This window comes from Plodia interpunctella, chromosome 13, assembly GCF_027563975.2.
Source record: "Plodia interpunctella isolate USDA-ARS_2022_Savannah chromosome 13, ilPloInte3.2, whole genome shotgun sequence".
Lineage (NCBI taxonomy): Eukaryota > Metazoa > Arthropoda > Insecta > Lepidoptera > Pyralidae > Plodia > Plodia interpunctella.
This window is the reverse complement of record NC_071306.1, coordinates 5,241,764-5,258,458: the sequence shown is the minus strand read 5'-3', so window position 1 is coordinate 5,258,458 and position 16,695 is coordinate 5,241,764. Positions and strand designations below refer to the sequence as shown.

At 34.3% G+C, this 16,695-nt stretch overlaps 3 protein-coding genes across 11 annotated transcripts; 2 read left to right on the top strand and 1 right to left on the bottom strand.

Annotated features, from left to right (window-relative positions):
- The first annotated feature begins 304 nt into the window (after nucleotides 1–304).
- LOC128674559 (cytochrome P450 CYP12A2-like) lies at nucleotides 305–4,125 on the top strand. 6 transcript variants are annotated; one of them, XM_053753192.2, is made up of 8 exons: nucleotides 305–409; nucleotides 973–1,646; nucleotides 1,756–1,872; nucleotides 2,145–2,426; nucleotides 2,500–2,659; nucleotides 2,992–3,204; nucleotides 3,418–3,781; nucleotides 4,037–4,125. In XM_053753192.2, the coding sequence occupies exons 2-7, from the start codon at nucleotides 1,342–1,344 to the stop codon at nucleotides 3,742–3,744; spliced, it is 1,404 nt and encodes a 467-aa protein (XP_053609167.1). In that variant the 5' UTR covers nucleotides 305–409; nucleotides 973–1,341; the 3' UTR covers nucleotides 3,745–3,781; nucleotides 4,037–4,125. The 6 variants fall into 6 exon arrangements, with proteins under 6 accessions (XP_053609167.1, XP_064292415.1, XP_064292416.1 ...); XM_064436345.1 differs by lacking the exon at nucleotides 4,037–4,125 and having other exon boundaries at nucleotides 973–1,250; nucleotides 1,542–1,646; nucleotides 3,418–3,809; XM_064436346.1 differs by lacking the exon at nucleotides 4,037–4,125 and having other exon boundaries at nucleotides 973–1,250; nucleotides 1,534–1,646; nucleotides 3,418–3,809.
- On the top strand, nucleotides 4,111–9,019 carry LOC128674557 (cytochrome P450 CYP12A2-like). Its single transcript, XM_053753186.1, has 9 exons — nucleotides 4,111–4,252; nucleotides 4,325–4,437; nucleotides 5,140–5,276; nucleotides 5,701–5,813; nucleotides 6,083–6,199; nucleotides 6,566–6,844; nucleotides 7,022–7,181; nucleotides 7,956–8,168; nucleotides 8,550–9,019. The coding sequence occupies exons 1-9, from the start codon at nucleotides 4,191–4,193 to the stop codon at nucleotides 8,874–8,876; spliced, it is 1,521 nt and encodes a 506-aa protein (XP_053609161.1). The 5' UTR covers nucleotides 4,111–4,190; the 3' UTR covers nucleotides 8,877–9,019.
- On the bottom strand, nucleotides 8,874–12,577 carry Mettl2 (Methyltransferase like 2). 4 transcript variants are annotated; one of them, XM_053753200.1, is made up of 4 exons: nucleotides 12,471–12,577; nucleotides 10,273–10,425; nucleotides 9,773–10,180; nucleotides 8,874–9,326 (listed from the first exon to the last, which is right to left on the bottom strand). In XM_053753200.1, coding segments are annotated over exons 1-4 (876 nt in total). In that variant the 5' UTR covers nucleotides 12,473–12,577; the 3' UTR covers nucleotides 8,874–9,013. The 4 variants fall into 4 exon arrangements, with proteins under 4 accessions (XP_053609175.1, XP_053609174.1, XP_053609176.1 ...); XM_053753199.2 differs by lacking the exon at nucleotides 12,471–12,577 and adding an exon at nucleotides 10,678–10,884; XM_053753201.2 differs by lacking the exon at nucleotides 12,471–12,577 and adding an exon at nucleotides 10,521–10,869 and having other exon boundaries at nucleotides 10,037–10,180.
- Between the last annotated feature and the right edge of the window lie 4,118 nt (nucleotides 12,578–16,695).

Here is a 16,695-nt window from a genome sequence, read left to right as displayed (position 1 = left end):
ATAGCCGCCACGATTCCGATTTATTAAAGTACTAGCTGATGCCTGCGACTTCGTTCGCGTGGCCGAACAATTTTTGGTAAGGAGTCAAAATTATTAGAGAAATTTAACTGTACAGACAAAGCGTAACGATACAGAAGTTCCTCATACGACTGAAATATAAATTTCCTAGGGTAAGTGTACTAGTGAATGAACACACCCCAGTGAATGAACAAAACACAATTTTTTATCCAAAATAAAAAGACAATCAATTTCTACCGTAAAGAAGAATTTTAATTTCGTTGGGAACATTACTTCGAACATGACAATACATATTCCGATGACAAATACAGCTCAGTTGCAAAATGGTGTCGAGGTAAAGTTAAGGTGTGCTACTAAAAATATTTTCTATGGGCAAGAATTTAGGCGTCAGGTAAGACACTGCCTTTCTTATCGTAGTTTTGCCATCATATTTTAAGAGTTTACATATTTTTTGTTCAGATAAAGGTAATATGTGTCTTAATGCTTATATTTCCAGACAATTTTAATCATTTTTCTGAGTATTATTTGAATAAAACACATGTTCATGCACTAGTTCAATAAATTTCCAAAACCCCAATGAATGAACATACGGTTCATTCACCGGAACGTTGACTATTCAAAGATATATTGATAACCCAACTTATGCTTATGGTATAAAGTTCAATTTTATAAATTACGTTCCAAAAACGATTTCTAATCTTTTGGCTAGTGTTGGAACATAGGTGTTTTTTCATTAGTTTTTAAAATCCAGAGAATGGACTAAGGAAAACTGAGGTGTTCGATTACCGGTGTTTCAACTTTTATTGAACCAATAAATGAACGGTATCAAATTTTACTTTGAAATCCAAGTAATTAAGTACCTAGATATTAACTATCAATAATGGACTGATGGCCCGTTATGCTGAGTCAACATAGTTATTGCTGTTTTTATAAAAAAGTTTTCTATCTTTTTAGATACACACAATGGATCCCATCAAAAAGTCTTATACTAGATTTCGGTACACCCAAGAGACACTGGAAAAAGCACATAATTCTATAATCAGAGGTGAATTTAGTATAAATAAGGCCAGCATAATGTATAATATAATATAATATAATGTATAATATAATAACATACCAACGTCAACTCTACACAACAAAATCAACAATAAAGTACCATGGCAACGTAAAATGGGCCCAATGTCGGAACTAACATTCGAAGAATAGCGAAAACACTTTATTAATGTTGTCATGTGAGTTAAAAGTTTAAGACTGAAATATATTTTTGGTCTATTTTTAATATTAAAACCTTTAGCTTAAGTTTGTTGTATTAATTACTGTCAAATGTTTATAAAAAATGTAGGTAGTAAAGTAAGTACCTATTGCTATTGTCGTCGAAATAAAAAATCTAAATTCCATTTACCGTTAAGGTTTATAACTGAATCTTGGCTATTTATTGCTTCGTATAAATCCATATTTTATTATATAGATAGGTATACTAGCTTGCTCTTCCTAATTACTAATAAACTACTAAAGATATTCAGGTCGGAAGAAACCAATCCATTTCGACCAGGTTTCGAAGCGCTCAGATATTATCGAGAGGAGCTGAGGAAGTCCGCTTTAAAAGATGCTGCTGGATTGATAACAGCGTGAGTTATGTAATCTACATATGATTTGATTAAAAAAATAAATAAATATCAATTTTAAATTTTCTCTTACATACTGATCCAATAATAAAAATATTTACTTTGCTCATAGACAAGGTGAAAGCTGGAGAAAATTCCGTACTACAGTAAACCCTGCGTTGTTGAAGATCAAGCTTTTGAAATTGTATGCGCCAGCGCTGGAAGAAATAGCTGATGAAATGGTAGACAGGTACCTAAATATTGAAAGATGTTCTGATATCAATTAGATCACTTTTCGATAAAAATAAATGTATTAGTGTATAGTTAGTAATTACATAGGTACTCTAGGTGGAATATCTGTGAAAGAACTAGTCAAGTAGGGTATAGTGCGTGTTTTGGAAAACTAAGATAAATATACATATAGTAGGTACTTATAGATAACATTTCGATTATAGTGAGTCAAATTTACTCCTTTTAAGCACTGTTATTTTTCAGATTTTAAAAGAATATTTCCTTTTCTAGGCTCATTAGACTCCAAGACCAAGGGGATTACTTGAAAGAAAATTGGGATAAGGAAATGATAAATTGGGCTTTAGAATCTGTCGCTCTCATGGCCATGGATGTACGTCTGGGCTGTTTGAAAGATAACCTTGGAAAAGATCATCCTAGTAAACAGTTGATTCAATGTGCAAAGGATATACTAGATTTGTCATTCAGGTTGGAGATACTGCCTATTAGCATTTGGAGAAAGTACCCAACGAAGACTCTTAAGAAACTTGTAAAGACATTCGATTTGCAGTGGCAGTAAGTAAAAATATTGGCGTTGACAAAAATATTGTTAAATATGATTCGGATTGCAATTTAAAAATAATTCCAGGTTAAGTAGCAATTATATCGTGGAAGCAAAAAAAAGAATAAATAATCGAGGTCACGACATTCCCGAAGAAGATAAGACAATAGTGGAAAAGCTGCTAACAGTTGATGAGAGTGTCGCTATCATGATGGCTAATGAAATACTACTAGCCGGCATAGACACGGTGGGTAAAGCTCGCTACTTAATTAGATTGTGGTTTGTGGTGTGGGTCTCCGTTGGACTCAATCTTGATTCCACTATATTTACAGACAAGCAAACACTAAAAAAAATAATACAAAGTTGAAATCAATCGGTACAATTGGTTGACAAGGTTACCTACACAGTTTTAACGTCACTTTGATTATGTTGATATTTTGATAGTTAAGTATTTAACTGTATTTAATTAGGCATCATATTGTACTGAAACTGTTAAAAACATTATTTTAATGTTCGGAAGTCATTAACGTCATGCCTACAAAAGTATAGGACCATGGCATTCTGTATTTATGTTTACAGGTATCGTTTACTGTGACTAAGCTCCTCTACCATTTGGCCACAAATCCTGACAAACAGGAGAAGGCTCGCCTGAACTTATTAGAAAAAAGATCAAGTAAACAGTACTTACGGGCGTGCATCAAGGAATCGTTGCGTCTTTCGCCGATTGTTTCAGTAAATGTGAGACGGACGGGGAAGGAGCACATCGTTGCTGGTTACCACGTTCCCATAGGGGTAAGACTGTCATGACATAATAAGGTTTTCTTCGTAAAATTTATCCGAATTATGCTAGTGAATTATCAACAACGGAAAAATGGTAATAATGTAATACTTAAGTCATAAGTAGTACTAAGTACATATGTACTAGCATATCCTACTTATTTACAAAAATAAGAAAATTCCAATAGAGGAGATATTTACATGAACAAAATTATTTTCTTCTTACAGATAGATGTAATAGCGCCAAATGAAATATTGACTAATTCGGACAAATTCTTTCCAAAAGCGAAAGAATTTATCCCTGAAAGATGGTTAGCGGACAAAAGAGATCCTTTATACTACGGGAATGCGCACCCCATGGCTAGTTCCCCCTTCGGGTTTGGGATAAGGTCGTGTATAGGACGTCGGATAGCCGAGTTAAAGATAGAGACTTTAGTAGAGACGATACTGAGAAGAGTTCGAGTGAGCTGGGAAGGACCACCATTAAAAGTCACCACAAGAATCATGAAAGTTCATGAAAAACCATTTGGTTTTAAATTTGAAGCTTTAAATTAAATTTTGAAAAACTATTTTTATTGAAGCAATGAGATGTGTAGGTTATAATAAAGCTCATTATTCGATTAAGTATGTATGTTTTTTTAAATCCATTAATTTTTGTAATATTTTTCTAGTTTCAATGCATTTATGATATTCCACTCTAAATTAAATTAGGTAAACTTACTCTAGATTTAAAAATCAAATATTTGTGGGTCCAGCCCGCAAAAAACAGATTTTTCAATTTATGTACTATACACATATCACATTAAATACATAGGTAACAAATTATATCAAAAGTATTATCTTCAAGGTCAAACCACTAGCGGATCTATTTTTGTTATCCACCGCAACATCCAAAACAATAAAACAAGCAGTCGGAGATAGAACGCAAGTGAAGCTACACGTTTTCTCTGCTAAGTTCATAGATTATTTTGTTTGAATTTAGTCAATATTACTACAGTACAATGAAATATAATAAAGCAGTTATTAACTCTGTAGACTTAGTGAGAAGATCTACAAATATCAGGTGAGTTCGATTTTATTTCATTTTTTGTTATAGTACTTAGATGAGTTTGATTAATGAGCTAAATTGTTTCAGACATGGCATTTTACGCACGTATTCGACAGAGCAGCCCAAACCATTTGAATCTATACCAGGGCTCTCCTCTTTGCCAATCATAGGGCCTCTGCACCACTTCCTACCTGTGATAGGTACGTAAATTGAAAAGAAATGTTTTTTGCACAAAAAGCTTCATAAGAAACTTATATATTGTCGAAATTGGAATGTTATCAAAGAATAAAGTCGGACGCAGGCTATTTTCCAAATGGTTATTATGAAAACGACATAAAAATGGCTTCACATTTTTTTCTAAACCCAAACCCTATAGGGTTTGTGGGTAGATTTGATAAATATTTTCAGTTGGATTCAGTTTATCATCCGAACGATATTGTAGGTATGTAACGTTGTATACGATTTCACTTAATGCTGAGTCACCTGATAATTTTGAAGATTTTGCTACTAAGCAGGTACTTAAATAATTACCTACTTAAGTACTTTAGTCGGTAATAAGCACGCAAATAGTACTCGTAGTTACTTATTGTGTGTAAAAAAAAATTGCAACGTCAAGCAATTTCTTTTTAAGCACTTGAAGGTTTTTATAAAATACTAGCGGCTCGCCCCGGCTTCGCACGGGTGCAATATAATGCAAATATAAACCTTCCACTTGAGTCACTCTATCTCTTTCAAAATCCCGCATTAAAATCCGTTGCGTACCTAGTTTTAAAGATCAAAGCTATCTAAGATAGGGAGCGAGGGAGAGACAGACAGTGGGAAGCGATTTTGTTTTATACTATGGTAATGTAGTGTTACATACCTTTGTTTCTTTTTTTCATTATTGATAACCCTATTTGTAGGTTCAATAGGGCTGAAATCGAATTTTGTGGAGACTTTTGGAGGGTTGAGCGTTAAATATGGCCCAATGGTGAAACTGGACGGCGTTTTTGCGAGAGCTAGTATGCTGCTCTTGTTTGACCCGGAACTTTATGAGCAGGTATAATAAGCAATCAATATAATAAGCATCATCAATTATCATCACTTTCATTGACCTCACCGCTGGGGATTATGGCCTAGCAAGCCCACGTGCCCAATGCACCGGAGCAAAGACAAGCAATGATTTTGCTTGAAATAGCCTAGGTAAATAATAGGAATTGCATGACTTTACGAGTTCAAAATATGCAAAATTTATGTTGTAACATTACAACATTTATAAGAAAATACAGTCGACTGTTTGTTAAGGTGTCCCACATGAATTTTGAAATGAATTTGGGTAGGATGGTGTATGTACTGTTTACTGAACCTTACTTACTTAAGTACTTAAGTATAATTGTTTTAGTTTCAGGATATCGGTATTTCATTAAGAATTTTACTGATTGCTTGGTATTAAAGTCAAATTATATATGACATGAATATTTAAGGTCTACAGAGCAGAAGAAACGAATCCTTTGCGGCCTGGGTTTGAAACTTTAACTTATTACCGGGAAGTAATGAGGAAATCTACTTTTAATGGTGTTTATGGACTAACAACAGCGTAAGTTAACTAAATAGGCCTCCCTCACCTACTAATCGGCTACCAGATAACAATTGTTTATCTATTGTGTTTAGATTCTCGATAGCTACAACATGGCTACTGTTGGGTAAAAGCCTGCCCACTCTCTTTCCATAGTATATCAAATTAAAGAAATCATAATGTGTAACATATACTTCGTCTACCTAACCCAACTATTTAAATACGTGTTATTTTAGTCAATATATAATTGTTTTTTGCTTGAAATAATGTTTACAAATATATTTTATAAGGCAAGGAGCAGACTGGAGAAACTTCCGGACGAAAGTGAACCCAGTGTTGTTAAAAATCAAACTTGTGAAATTATATGCGCCAGGTCTGGAACAAATAGCTGATGATATGGTAGACAGGTAAATATTATTATTTTTTAAAATCAATATAAAAATGAGAAATCAACATAAAAGTACACATAAAATATGACGAATGGCCTATGGACAGTGCACAATGTGCAGTGCACTGTCTTCAGGCCATTCAATGTTGTAGTGCTGCTGCCTTAACTATTGGGTAGAGCTCTAGTTAGGTATCCAAAGGCCCTGGTGGCAAAAAGTAACCTAGGGATCCAACTAAAAAAAGTGGTATAAAAGTGTAAAAGCTGACATTTGGTCTATAGTTTACTTGTGTAGAGAATACCAACGAGAACGGTAACGATAGGGATTTTACGTGATAACGAACTGGTGTTTCCAATCTTTTAGCAAATGAATTCTCTAAATTTCCAGGCTCATCAGGCTTGACAAAGAGGACGGGTATTTCAAAGAAAATTGGGACAATGAAATAACCAAATGGTCTTTGGAGTCAGTGGCTTTCGTCGGTCTGGGTACAAGATTGGGCTGTTTAAAGGATGGCTTGGGCGAAGACCATCCTAGCAGACAACTCATTAAATGCGGCAAAGACATACCATCTCTGTCGTTCAAATTGGAATTTTTTCCGAGTATGTGGAAATTATTACCATCTCGAACTTATAAGAAGCTTATAGAAACCTTGGATTTGCAATGGCAGTGAGTATTTTAAGGTGTTCATATTAGTAGCCCAGCAACGGTACGTTTTGTAATATCTAACTTTAATAGAGGTAGGTATCTAGAAAAAAAGTATTCGCTAAAGTACCGAGAAACCTATTAAGCAGTACAAAGTACCTATACTACGTAGATCTAAGAGTACCTTCATTGCGATTTCAGGATAAGCAGTGACTACATCACCGAGGCTCAAAAGCGGATAAACGAGCGAGGCTCTGCCGTCCCAGAAGAAGACAAGAGTATCATTGAGAAGCTGCTGGCGGTGGACCCGACTGTCGCCATCATGATGGGCAACGAAATGCTGCTGGCTGGCATAGACACTGTCAGTGGTGAACAGGAATAGGATAGAATATATTTATTTTCTTTAACATGGTACACGTACAGTCTAGTAGTATTACTGACATTACTGTGGACATGCTAAATCTGGACAGATCATGTTAATTGCAGAGTTACTTGTTTACTTACTTACGGTTGGCTCGGGGATACCTAGTGTAGTGTGTGAATCTGCGAAACGAGGACGCCAGAATCTAAGAAGAAGGATAGATCTTTCTTCTCAGCTTGTTTGCGTCCACTGTTATTTGAAACTTGAACTAACATTGCGAAAGTGAGTTTAAGTTTATTATATCTTTACGAGATTTTCGTTTGCCCAGATTTTGTGTAATTTCCCGTTGGTTGGTACATGAAATTTCCCAGAAAATAAGTTCCCGTGGGAAGTTCACGAAAAAATACGAATAATTTACGAAAGTTTAAGCTGTTTATTTTATAGGGTATTTTTTGCGGCGAAATCTAAAGGCTATTTGTGACACAAAAAACTGAATTGCATTGTAGGTTTTGTATATAATGTAAAAATTACACAAACTATAGTACGTTGGTGAACTTGGCATACCAAATATAGTGCTCCATACTTTTATTTGTCTGTTATCTCTAAGTGAATCATATGAAAAACAGTGATCATAAAATTCAATTTGTAACAATGGCAACTACCTGCCCTCATGTATGCTGTGCCTTGGCAGGGCATCGCTTGTACTTACATTTTACCTATATCATTTTAAACTTGCTACTTGAAATAAATCTGAATATACATTTTATATTGAAGGTATCATTCACAATCACAACGCTGCTCTACCAACTCGCCATAAACCCCGAGAAGCAGGACAAAACCCGGGCGGACGTATTATCAGATGAACCCAACAAGCATTACCTGCGAGCGTGCCTGAAGGAGTCATTGCGACTGCTACCAGTCGTGTCGGCCAATCTGAGGCGAACTTCGAAGGAGCACGTGGTTGGTGGATACCACGTGCCTAAAGGGGTTAGGATTTTTTTACCCATACTATCATCATCATCATAGTCGTATCCTCATGGCTGAGGGTCATGATCATTAGCTGACTAGTGCCGGGCAAAACGATTTTGAAGGTGGAAGTGCAAACCACGACCTCATGCATAAGGCTCCGCGTCACCATAACTATTTTCATCAATTTTGTTTATTAGCGAAAAGTGAAAAAATAATGTATACAAATTATGCTATTGTAGATGAAAATTGCTGTCTAGATTACTTTTTAGTTTTCTATAATAAATAAAAATGATAAAAATGATAAAATAGTGTGTGGGTTAATTGCTTTACTACACGCTATGTGAGTGATCATATGATGAGTAGTTATCAAGACAAACGTTTTCATCATTATTTTTTCAGATCGACGTTATAGCGCCCAACCAATACTTATCGAATTTAGACCAACATTATCAACAGGCGAAGGAATTTCTCCCAGAAAGATGGATTGTAGATAAAAGTGATCCTTTATATTATGGAAATACGCATCCTATGGTAACCTCTCCCTTCGGAATGGGGGTGAGATCCTGCATAGGGCGCCGGATAGCAGAGTTGGAGATCGAGATTTTGTTGAAGAAGTTGTTGAGTAGGGTCAAAGTGAGCTGGGTAGGGCCACCTTTAAATATCAAGTCAACAGTTATGAATACACATGCCAAACCTTATGGTTTTAAATTTGAAGCTCTCAAATAAAAACAAGAAAAAAGAATATATTTAAAATTTTCAAACTCTGGGCATTTAAGAACGATTTTTTTTATTACCTACCTGATTCTAAGTTATCAGAATTTAAACTGCAACAACAACAAAAATGATTAAAATAAAATATGACTTTACAATGGTTTTCTATATTTCCCTTGTATCCATACTCTGTACATAGTCAACATTTTACCCCTGTTCACTTGAAGTCTCCTATCTATTAAGTTTTGTTCCTCTATAAAACCAGCATTATTGAACAATTCAGTTATTTCTTGCTGGGTGAAGAAGTATACTCTAGTGTTATCTCCTCTAGCGTAGAAGTTGTCTGAGATGCAGCGACCTTTCTTGAACCGGAGTTGGGCTAAATCATACTTGCCATAGTCTCGGAATACCATGAGGCCTCCTGGCTTCAAATATTTGTGGATGTTGTTGATGACTGTAGGCATTCTGAAAATTATTGGTGAAAATTAAAAAAAAATATTCCATATTCATGGTTAGAACAATAAATACATTGCTTGCTCAAACACTGGTATAAGTTCTTATTATCTATGGGTGAATTTCATGAGCGTTTGAACGCAGCGTGTAGAGTTTCATTAGTGTCCGACATTTTTTGTAATAATAATTTTTTAAAATTAAATATTTATAAAATTAACATTATACCAGTACTTTACTCATTATGTAGGCGATTTATAAAATAGAATAATTAAATTGACTACTGGGTATGGTACAATTTAATAAACACTAATGAGAGTCCGTGGCAGAGTTGAACACACTCATGAAATTCGCCCCTATACGAAGCATCTGATATGCCCCAAGTGCCTACCAAGTTCTAGTGGCAATGTTCTTAGTATGAAATTTTAAAGATAAAAAAATTACATGGATATTATACTTACTTGTTAGGATCAATTGCAGATAAAACAAATATGAGGACAATTATATCAATAGAGTTTTCTTTAAAGGGAACATCCCAGTTTGACGTGGTAGCATCTAGTACAAAAACTTTACACCTTTTAGTGTCATACAACTCATTCTGTTTCATGATATCAATCGCTTTTGATGAGAAATCACAGCCATATATAAAAAGATTTGGATCTTGGCTGTATTGTAATATTGGAAAGATAGTGTTGCCAACCCCACATCCAATTTCAAAGATGTACCGTTTGGATTTGTCATCTTGCAATGTGGATAGAGTTGAAGTGTTTTTGCTTTCAGCTTCAGGGAATACTCTCACTGGTGATGTTGTGTTGTCTGGAGCCAATTCAGGGAACTCGGTGAATAGCCAGTGTCTGTCTTTAAAAAACCTGTAAAAGTAAAGCCAAAATGATCACTTCTTAATTGGTGTATAGCAATTTCGCCTTAATATGATGGTGGAAAAACAGTGAGTAAAAATTACCTGTTCTGATGTATGTCATAGAAAGCATCCCAGTGTTTGTCTGCATTCTCTTCTAGAGATTTCACATGATCCTCAGAAAATGTGACTTGTGAGTTCTGTTCCACTTTTGCTTTGGCAGCATTTTCCTGTTCGGCATCCCATTGTACATTGTCCCTATAGTAACAGTATAATTATTGATAATAATATACCTAAATTAAATCAGTACTTACATCAAATTATACAAAAATTAAATCATTTTATGTATATACCAGGCATTAAATAGATAAACATTTTTCTTATCAGCTAGGTATCTTGAGCCACCTGCAGGTTTTTTTCTATATCTAGTTTTCTCTAAATATTCACAGTATTCTCGACAAAAATTTGATTTCTTGAAGAATTTTCTGTTATAAGTAGTGAATACAATACCACGCATTATGTTTGAAGACTTCATCAACATTTTCCAGAAATCTGTTACCAAACTGTGGTCTTTTTTCTGTGTCTGATTCTTCCATTTGTTTATTAAAAACTATTCTTATAAAATTTTACTAATAGCTTTACTGAACTCCAAAGCGCAAAAATAAAAACAATTTTATAACCTAAAAATAAATCTACTTTCGGTAAAACAATGTCAATATGTCAGCTGTCAATTTATGTCAAACAAATGTTTTTAATGTCATACATATCCATAAGGAACGTAGGTAATCTATCTATACCGCATTTATTATTTGTTACACTAATGTTGAAAAAAGAGTGTCATGTTATTTTGTTGTTCTGTGATGTTTGTATACTGTTATAGTTTCTTCGTATGTCGTGACTTATTTTTAAAAGCTACTAATATAAGATTGTTTGTAGCGATCAAACTTAAGTAAGTACCTACAACACGAGCCACGAAAGATGAGCGCTGATTAATCTTTTTTGCCGTGCTCCGCCGCCGTGTACCAAATTTCATTGAAATCTGTTTAGTAGATTTTGAGTACCTATTTAACGATTAACAAGACAACATAATCAGAAGATGTGATGATCTTACATTTCGTCAAAATTTTTGCAATTATAATTTTAAGATAAGATTATTTACCACAATTTAATATCATCACATCGCATCATCTTATTCCGGGTTTCTTCCTCAGCTATAGAACGGTACCTAGATTCGGCAGTTATTAGTAAAATCGGGAAGTACCTATAAGTATTATATTAAATTAATTCAATACGTAGGCCGTTTTTATAATGCACCTATTTATTACATACGTACCTGTTTGAACAATTTAAACTAAAATAAGAAACGCAGAACATCCAATTGACTGTCGAATTTGGTGTTATTGCGCCATAAAAGACGTTATGCTGTTCTCTGATCAGAGTAAACATCATAAAAACGATTCCACGGGTCATTAATGACTCCCGCAAAGGAAATAGCTGCACGTTCAAATGTTCTCTAAGTATATAAAGATGTTTAGAGTTTGATTTGATATTCGGATTTTATTATCTCAGCGTTTCCCGGTTTCTTTCTTAATCATTAAAGTCGGAGCCCAGGATCCAGGATTAGTTGTCAGATCATTGGCAAGTTAATCATCAATAACGATATTTTTCTCGAAAATTTTGTGTATTTTATGGTTGGTTAATTGGAAAATCAGAAAATAATAACTGTAACTTATTCTTTCACTGTAACTTTTTTATTTCTTTGCGAGAGGGGTACGAATTGGTGGAAATAGAAAGTAATTTCGATTAAAATCGAACTGAACGAAACCTACTGAACGTAAGTTGTGGTAAATTTAACTTGGAATCAATCTAGTCTCCGTTTTGGAGTGAAGGAAATCGGCATAAGTTGTAAGTTGTGCATTTACTGTAACCGCTATGAATTCGCAGCCCGAGGTATGCTGTATAGTGACAGTTTTCGATCGACTGCACAAGTTTCGCGAAGTTGCGCAGTTCCTGACGGTTACTATGTACTTATTGGGGAATAGACAGCAGTAGTACCTATATCGATGGAAATGTTAGGCAGTTTAGTTTAACTTAAATATCAATTCAAAGTTAAATGTAACATGCCGTACAGTTCCGAAGTGAATATTTTTGTACCAATGTACAAATGACAAAATCTGGTTTAAATTTAACGTTAGTGCATAAAACCATCACATTTAGTCTGTCAATGGTTTATCTGGCGCGATTTATTTTATTTTAACTTTAACAAACGAAAACACAAAACGAAAACAAAAGTTTGTACTTACATAAATAGTTTTCTTTAATATATCATTTAATAACTCACTCTCATTAGTTACTCTAACTACCATTTTCATTCATCACCAAAATACACGCCTATCTCCGTCGTAGCACTCGTAGCTAATGTCTACGAGTACGTAGGGGAGTACTACGATCTAGATTCACATCTAGAGTTTTAATTAAATATTTTATTTTGTTTTTATTCAGTGTTGGTTATCTGGGCTTGTAATAAGATATTATTTTTTCTACACTCCTGGTCTTTATTTAAATTGCTGACGTCTTATCTACCTACGACTTTGCAGCAGAATTTTACGTCACGGGGGATCAAAGTGACGTAGGTAGACTATACTATCAGATAAGATTAAATCCATTACGTGGCGCAATACTATTAGGCAAAAACAATATTTTTCCATTTGCAACTTACAGAATTGTATAATTATATACAACTCCGTAAGTTGCATGTTGTCAGCCATTTTAGGATCTAATGCTACGGCAAAGATCTTCCTAGAGGACTTTATTGCACAAAATTACAAAAAAATATGTACCTACATTCTCTATCATATAGCAAGGTGACATAATATCGGTATACATATAGTAGTTTAGCTACCTAATAAATAACGAATGCAAAACTGGAGCCGATATTGAAATAGTAATCTGAATACAAACCAGACGGGAATGCTCTCATTGATATCTCCGCACCGGTCGCGTCGTGAGCGTGCACCGTTCCGTGGCACGCAGCCGGCGGCGCTGCATTTCCGAACGCATCGTTCAATATCCGCGAGGATTGTTTGTTGAACCACCCCCCGCTGTCCACCACCCCTCAGCACCCTGCCACAAAATAACCAGAACATAGATGGGTAATTAATTTACACGTAATTTACAGTTACATAACACTTTTACAGACGTTAGACGAGACATAAAATAAATTTTGTAACTGGTATAGCCGTCGGGCGTCCGCGAAACTTTTTTATTTATAATATTAATTTAGTGTAATGCTAGCTCGTGAGCCTAAAGTAGATCGGGCTTATAAAGAAACGTCAGTCTTCTATTACGAACGATAGTTGGCCAGTGGATAGCTTCCAATTCACGTAGATGAATGTTGACAAAGTATAAGTTGAAATGTTATTAGTATATAATTATTCGTATTCATAATAAACATATATCCTTTATTCGCATAATATGAGATTATGAAAATATCAAATTTAAAAATATATTATTTCATAATAGTAGTCCTTTTGACGTCCGACGACGCAGACTAATTCTGCACCGTTGGTTAGTTCTCACCTAGGAAGTAAGTGATACATCCCTACTTTCATTAATGCATAACTCAGCCGATACCACCGCCTCTAATGGAGCTTGTAGGGGTGTCTAGTTTAGAAATAGACTTTCCTATAGCTAGATTTTCTTTTGCGAACTTTAAGGAGAATTATTGGAAAAAGATATCACTATATTTAACTTATTCTATAGTTTTCTAGGAAGTTATTCAGAAGTCTAATGTTATGAAGGAAAGTGGACTTATAAGAGTATATTTTCTTTACAAAATGGCGTAGGCAATTGATTTTAGTTTCTGAATAACGACTGCAATGATCGATTAGATCATTGCAGTCGTCGATCAGAGTTCTCTGGCGCAGGTGAACGAGGAGACCCGATCCTAAGTGAAATGGGTGAAGACTGAATGAATAAAATGGTTTATTTGCTGGATATGTGTACAGATAAGAAGAAAAACTATAACTTTATAAGTGCCTAACATAATGCACATGGCTGTTGGTCTTTCTAATAAATAAAAAGATAAAATATATGTTTCTATTCTAGGGCGGAACCACACGATATAATTACCTATTTAGATGTATTATATGTACCTACTCGTATATGTATATATACATATGTAAGGCATATTTAGATTATTAGTATAGTAAATGTTTCCATTAAAATATATTTGCTGAATTTTGTTATAGAAAATTTGTAAAATAATGTCCCACATGTGAGCAGTTTTATAAAGTACGGCTAACCGATGCAGTAAAACAATGTAAAACACCGTACATTCGAGGGGCTATGGGTTAGAAAATGTAAGTATAAATTGAGCTATGCACACTATTAGTTGCCCTAGGTAGGTAGGAGCGGCCATCTGTTGCGGTCAAGTGCGCCCCTTCTGAAGTGGGATGAGCCTCCATCGCTCAGCGAATGAATATGGAAAGTGCAAAGGTTAAGCACTATCACTTCATGTCTTTTTGCGTCAACTGGAGTAGTGTGACAGAGGATGCTGCTGCAGGAGACTCATGTCTAGAGATATCCTGAATCATTTGTATTATCGCATCTCCACATGCCCCCAATTACGTTAGGGGCTGTGACGCCGCGAAACCCGGGTTCAGCTGTAGAAATAATCTTAAAATATGGAAGATTCGCTGTGAATGTGAGCTTTCTGTGGTTTATCTTCAATCGTACATACCATAAGTTACCTTGAAGTGAACTCTATGCAACGGCAATGGCGGTGGATTTGCAATGATTGCTTGCTTGATATGTTGTTAATGGTGTATAACTTTTTAACACAATGTATATTGTATACTTAGCCTCAAAACACTCGTAGTACGGCCTAAGGCTACAACACTATATTTTATAAAATACTAACAGCCCGTCCGGGTTTCGCTCGGGTAAAAACATAATAAATTATACACTTAAAATTTCCTTAACAATCACATTATTTATTGGTGAATACCGCATGAAAGCAGTATAGATTTTGAGTGTATCGCGAAGAGACAGCCAGATGCGGTAGAGGACTTTGTTTTATAATATGTAAAGATTCGCAAACCAAGTGTTAATTGGTGATCTTAAAGTAATTTCCCACTTTGACTTCATTATTAATAAAAATAAAAATGTCAATCTTTTATTTTGTACTATTATTATTGTATAATCCATCGTCCAAATAAAACGCTGCAAAACTTACGGAACACTTGACTTCAGACTATGTAAATATTGGAGTTTTTTTATTGTGATTCTAAACTTTATGGGTTGGGAATGTGAAGTCAGCTCTATAAGACTTCTTTATAAAGTTTTAAGTGTTCTCCCGATGTATTATTTATTATTAGAATTTAAATATTAGTTACAAGATTTATTTGCTTATTTTATTATAATTTACAACTTAAATATATGTACAACCTGTATTTATGGACGTCTCCATGCATTCCATTAGTTACCTTCATACACAGTTATGAATGGTTGAAATAAATCTGAATTTCAAAATTAGAAGTAAAATAAGTAGTTATGAAACAAAAATGAGAAGTACTTATATGCGTGCATTACGTATAAAAAGTTCGCACTTTACTTTAAATTAGATTCTCAGTTGAGATTTAATTATTACCATATCATTGAATAAAAAAAATTTACAATATCAACAAAACGTTTTAAATCAGAAAAACTGCGAGTGACTCCTAAGATAACTGGATTCCTAGTGCAAATGTAACTGCGTGCAGACACTGTATTTTGGCTTGGCTCCAACGCTATTCTGTAGCTATATAGCTTTATACTCCATACCAGTTGGAGATAATGTTATTTGAAACCCCCTAAATAGGCCAAGACTGAGATTTCCAGTTTGGCAGTTCAATCGCCAACGTTACAGCATTACGTACTGCCCCAGACGTTATGACCAAGTCGTAAAATTGTTCTGTACAACATTAAAATTAATAATTTTCTTTTTCTGCAGACGTCCTCCGATTTTTTATATTTCTATACTGATTACCATTAAACATTTATATCTAGAATTTATGAGCCTATTTTTTCTTAACAAATTTTTTAAAGTCTTTCTTTAGTATCGACTTAGTTTGAGATATTTTTCTATCTTGGTCAGAGGACAAAGGACTTTTCAAAGCAAAGAAGATTCCAGCTACTTTCTTTAGGGAATAAATCGTGCAGATTAAATACGTGACCTAAAATCATAAAATCATTATTCATGTAAATCTGTCTCAGAATATTATTTTTTGTTCTGTGTTTCGTACATATAAGAATAAAAATAACTAATATAGAATCATTAAACATTATTTGTTAATATATGTTTATGGATTATAAATATATAATCTTAAATATTTGCATGTCTTATACACAATATGACAAATAAATAAAAAAGATTCCGTTAAATAAATCCATTGGAGTTACAATAAAAATAGTTTTTTTTCCTTACTTGTTAAGCCGTAGTTGATTGTAGGTTATTTTTCTGAGCTGTGAAAAGTTGAAACACAATCG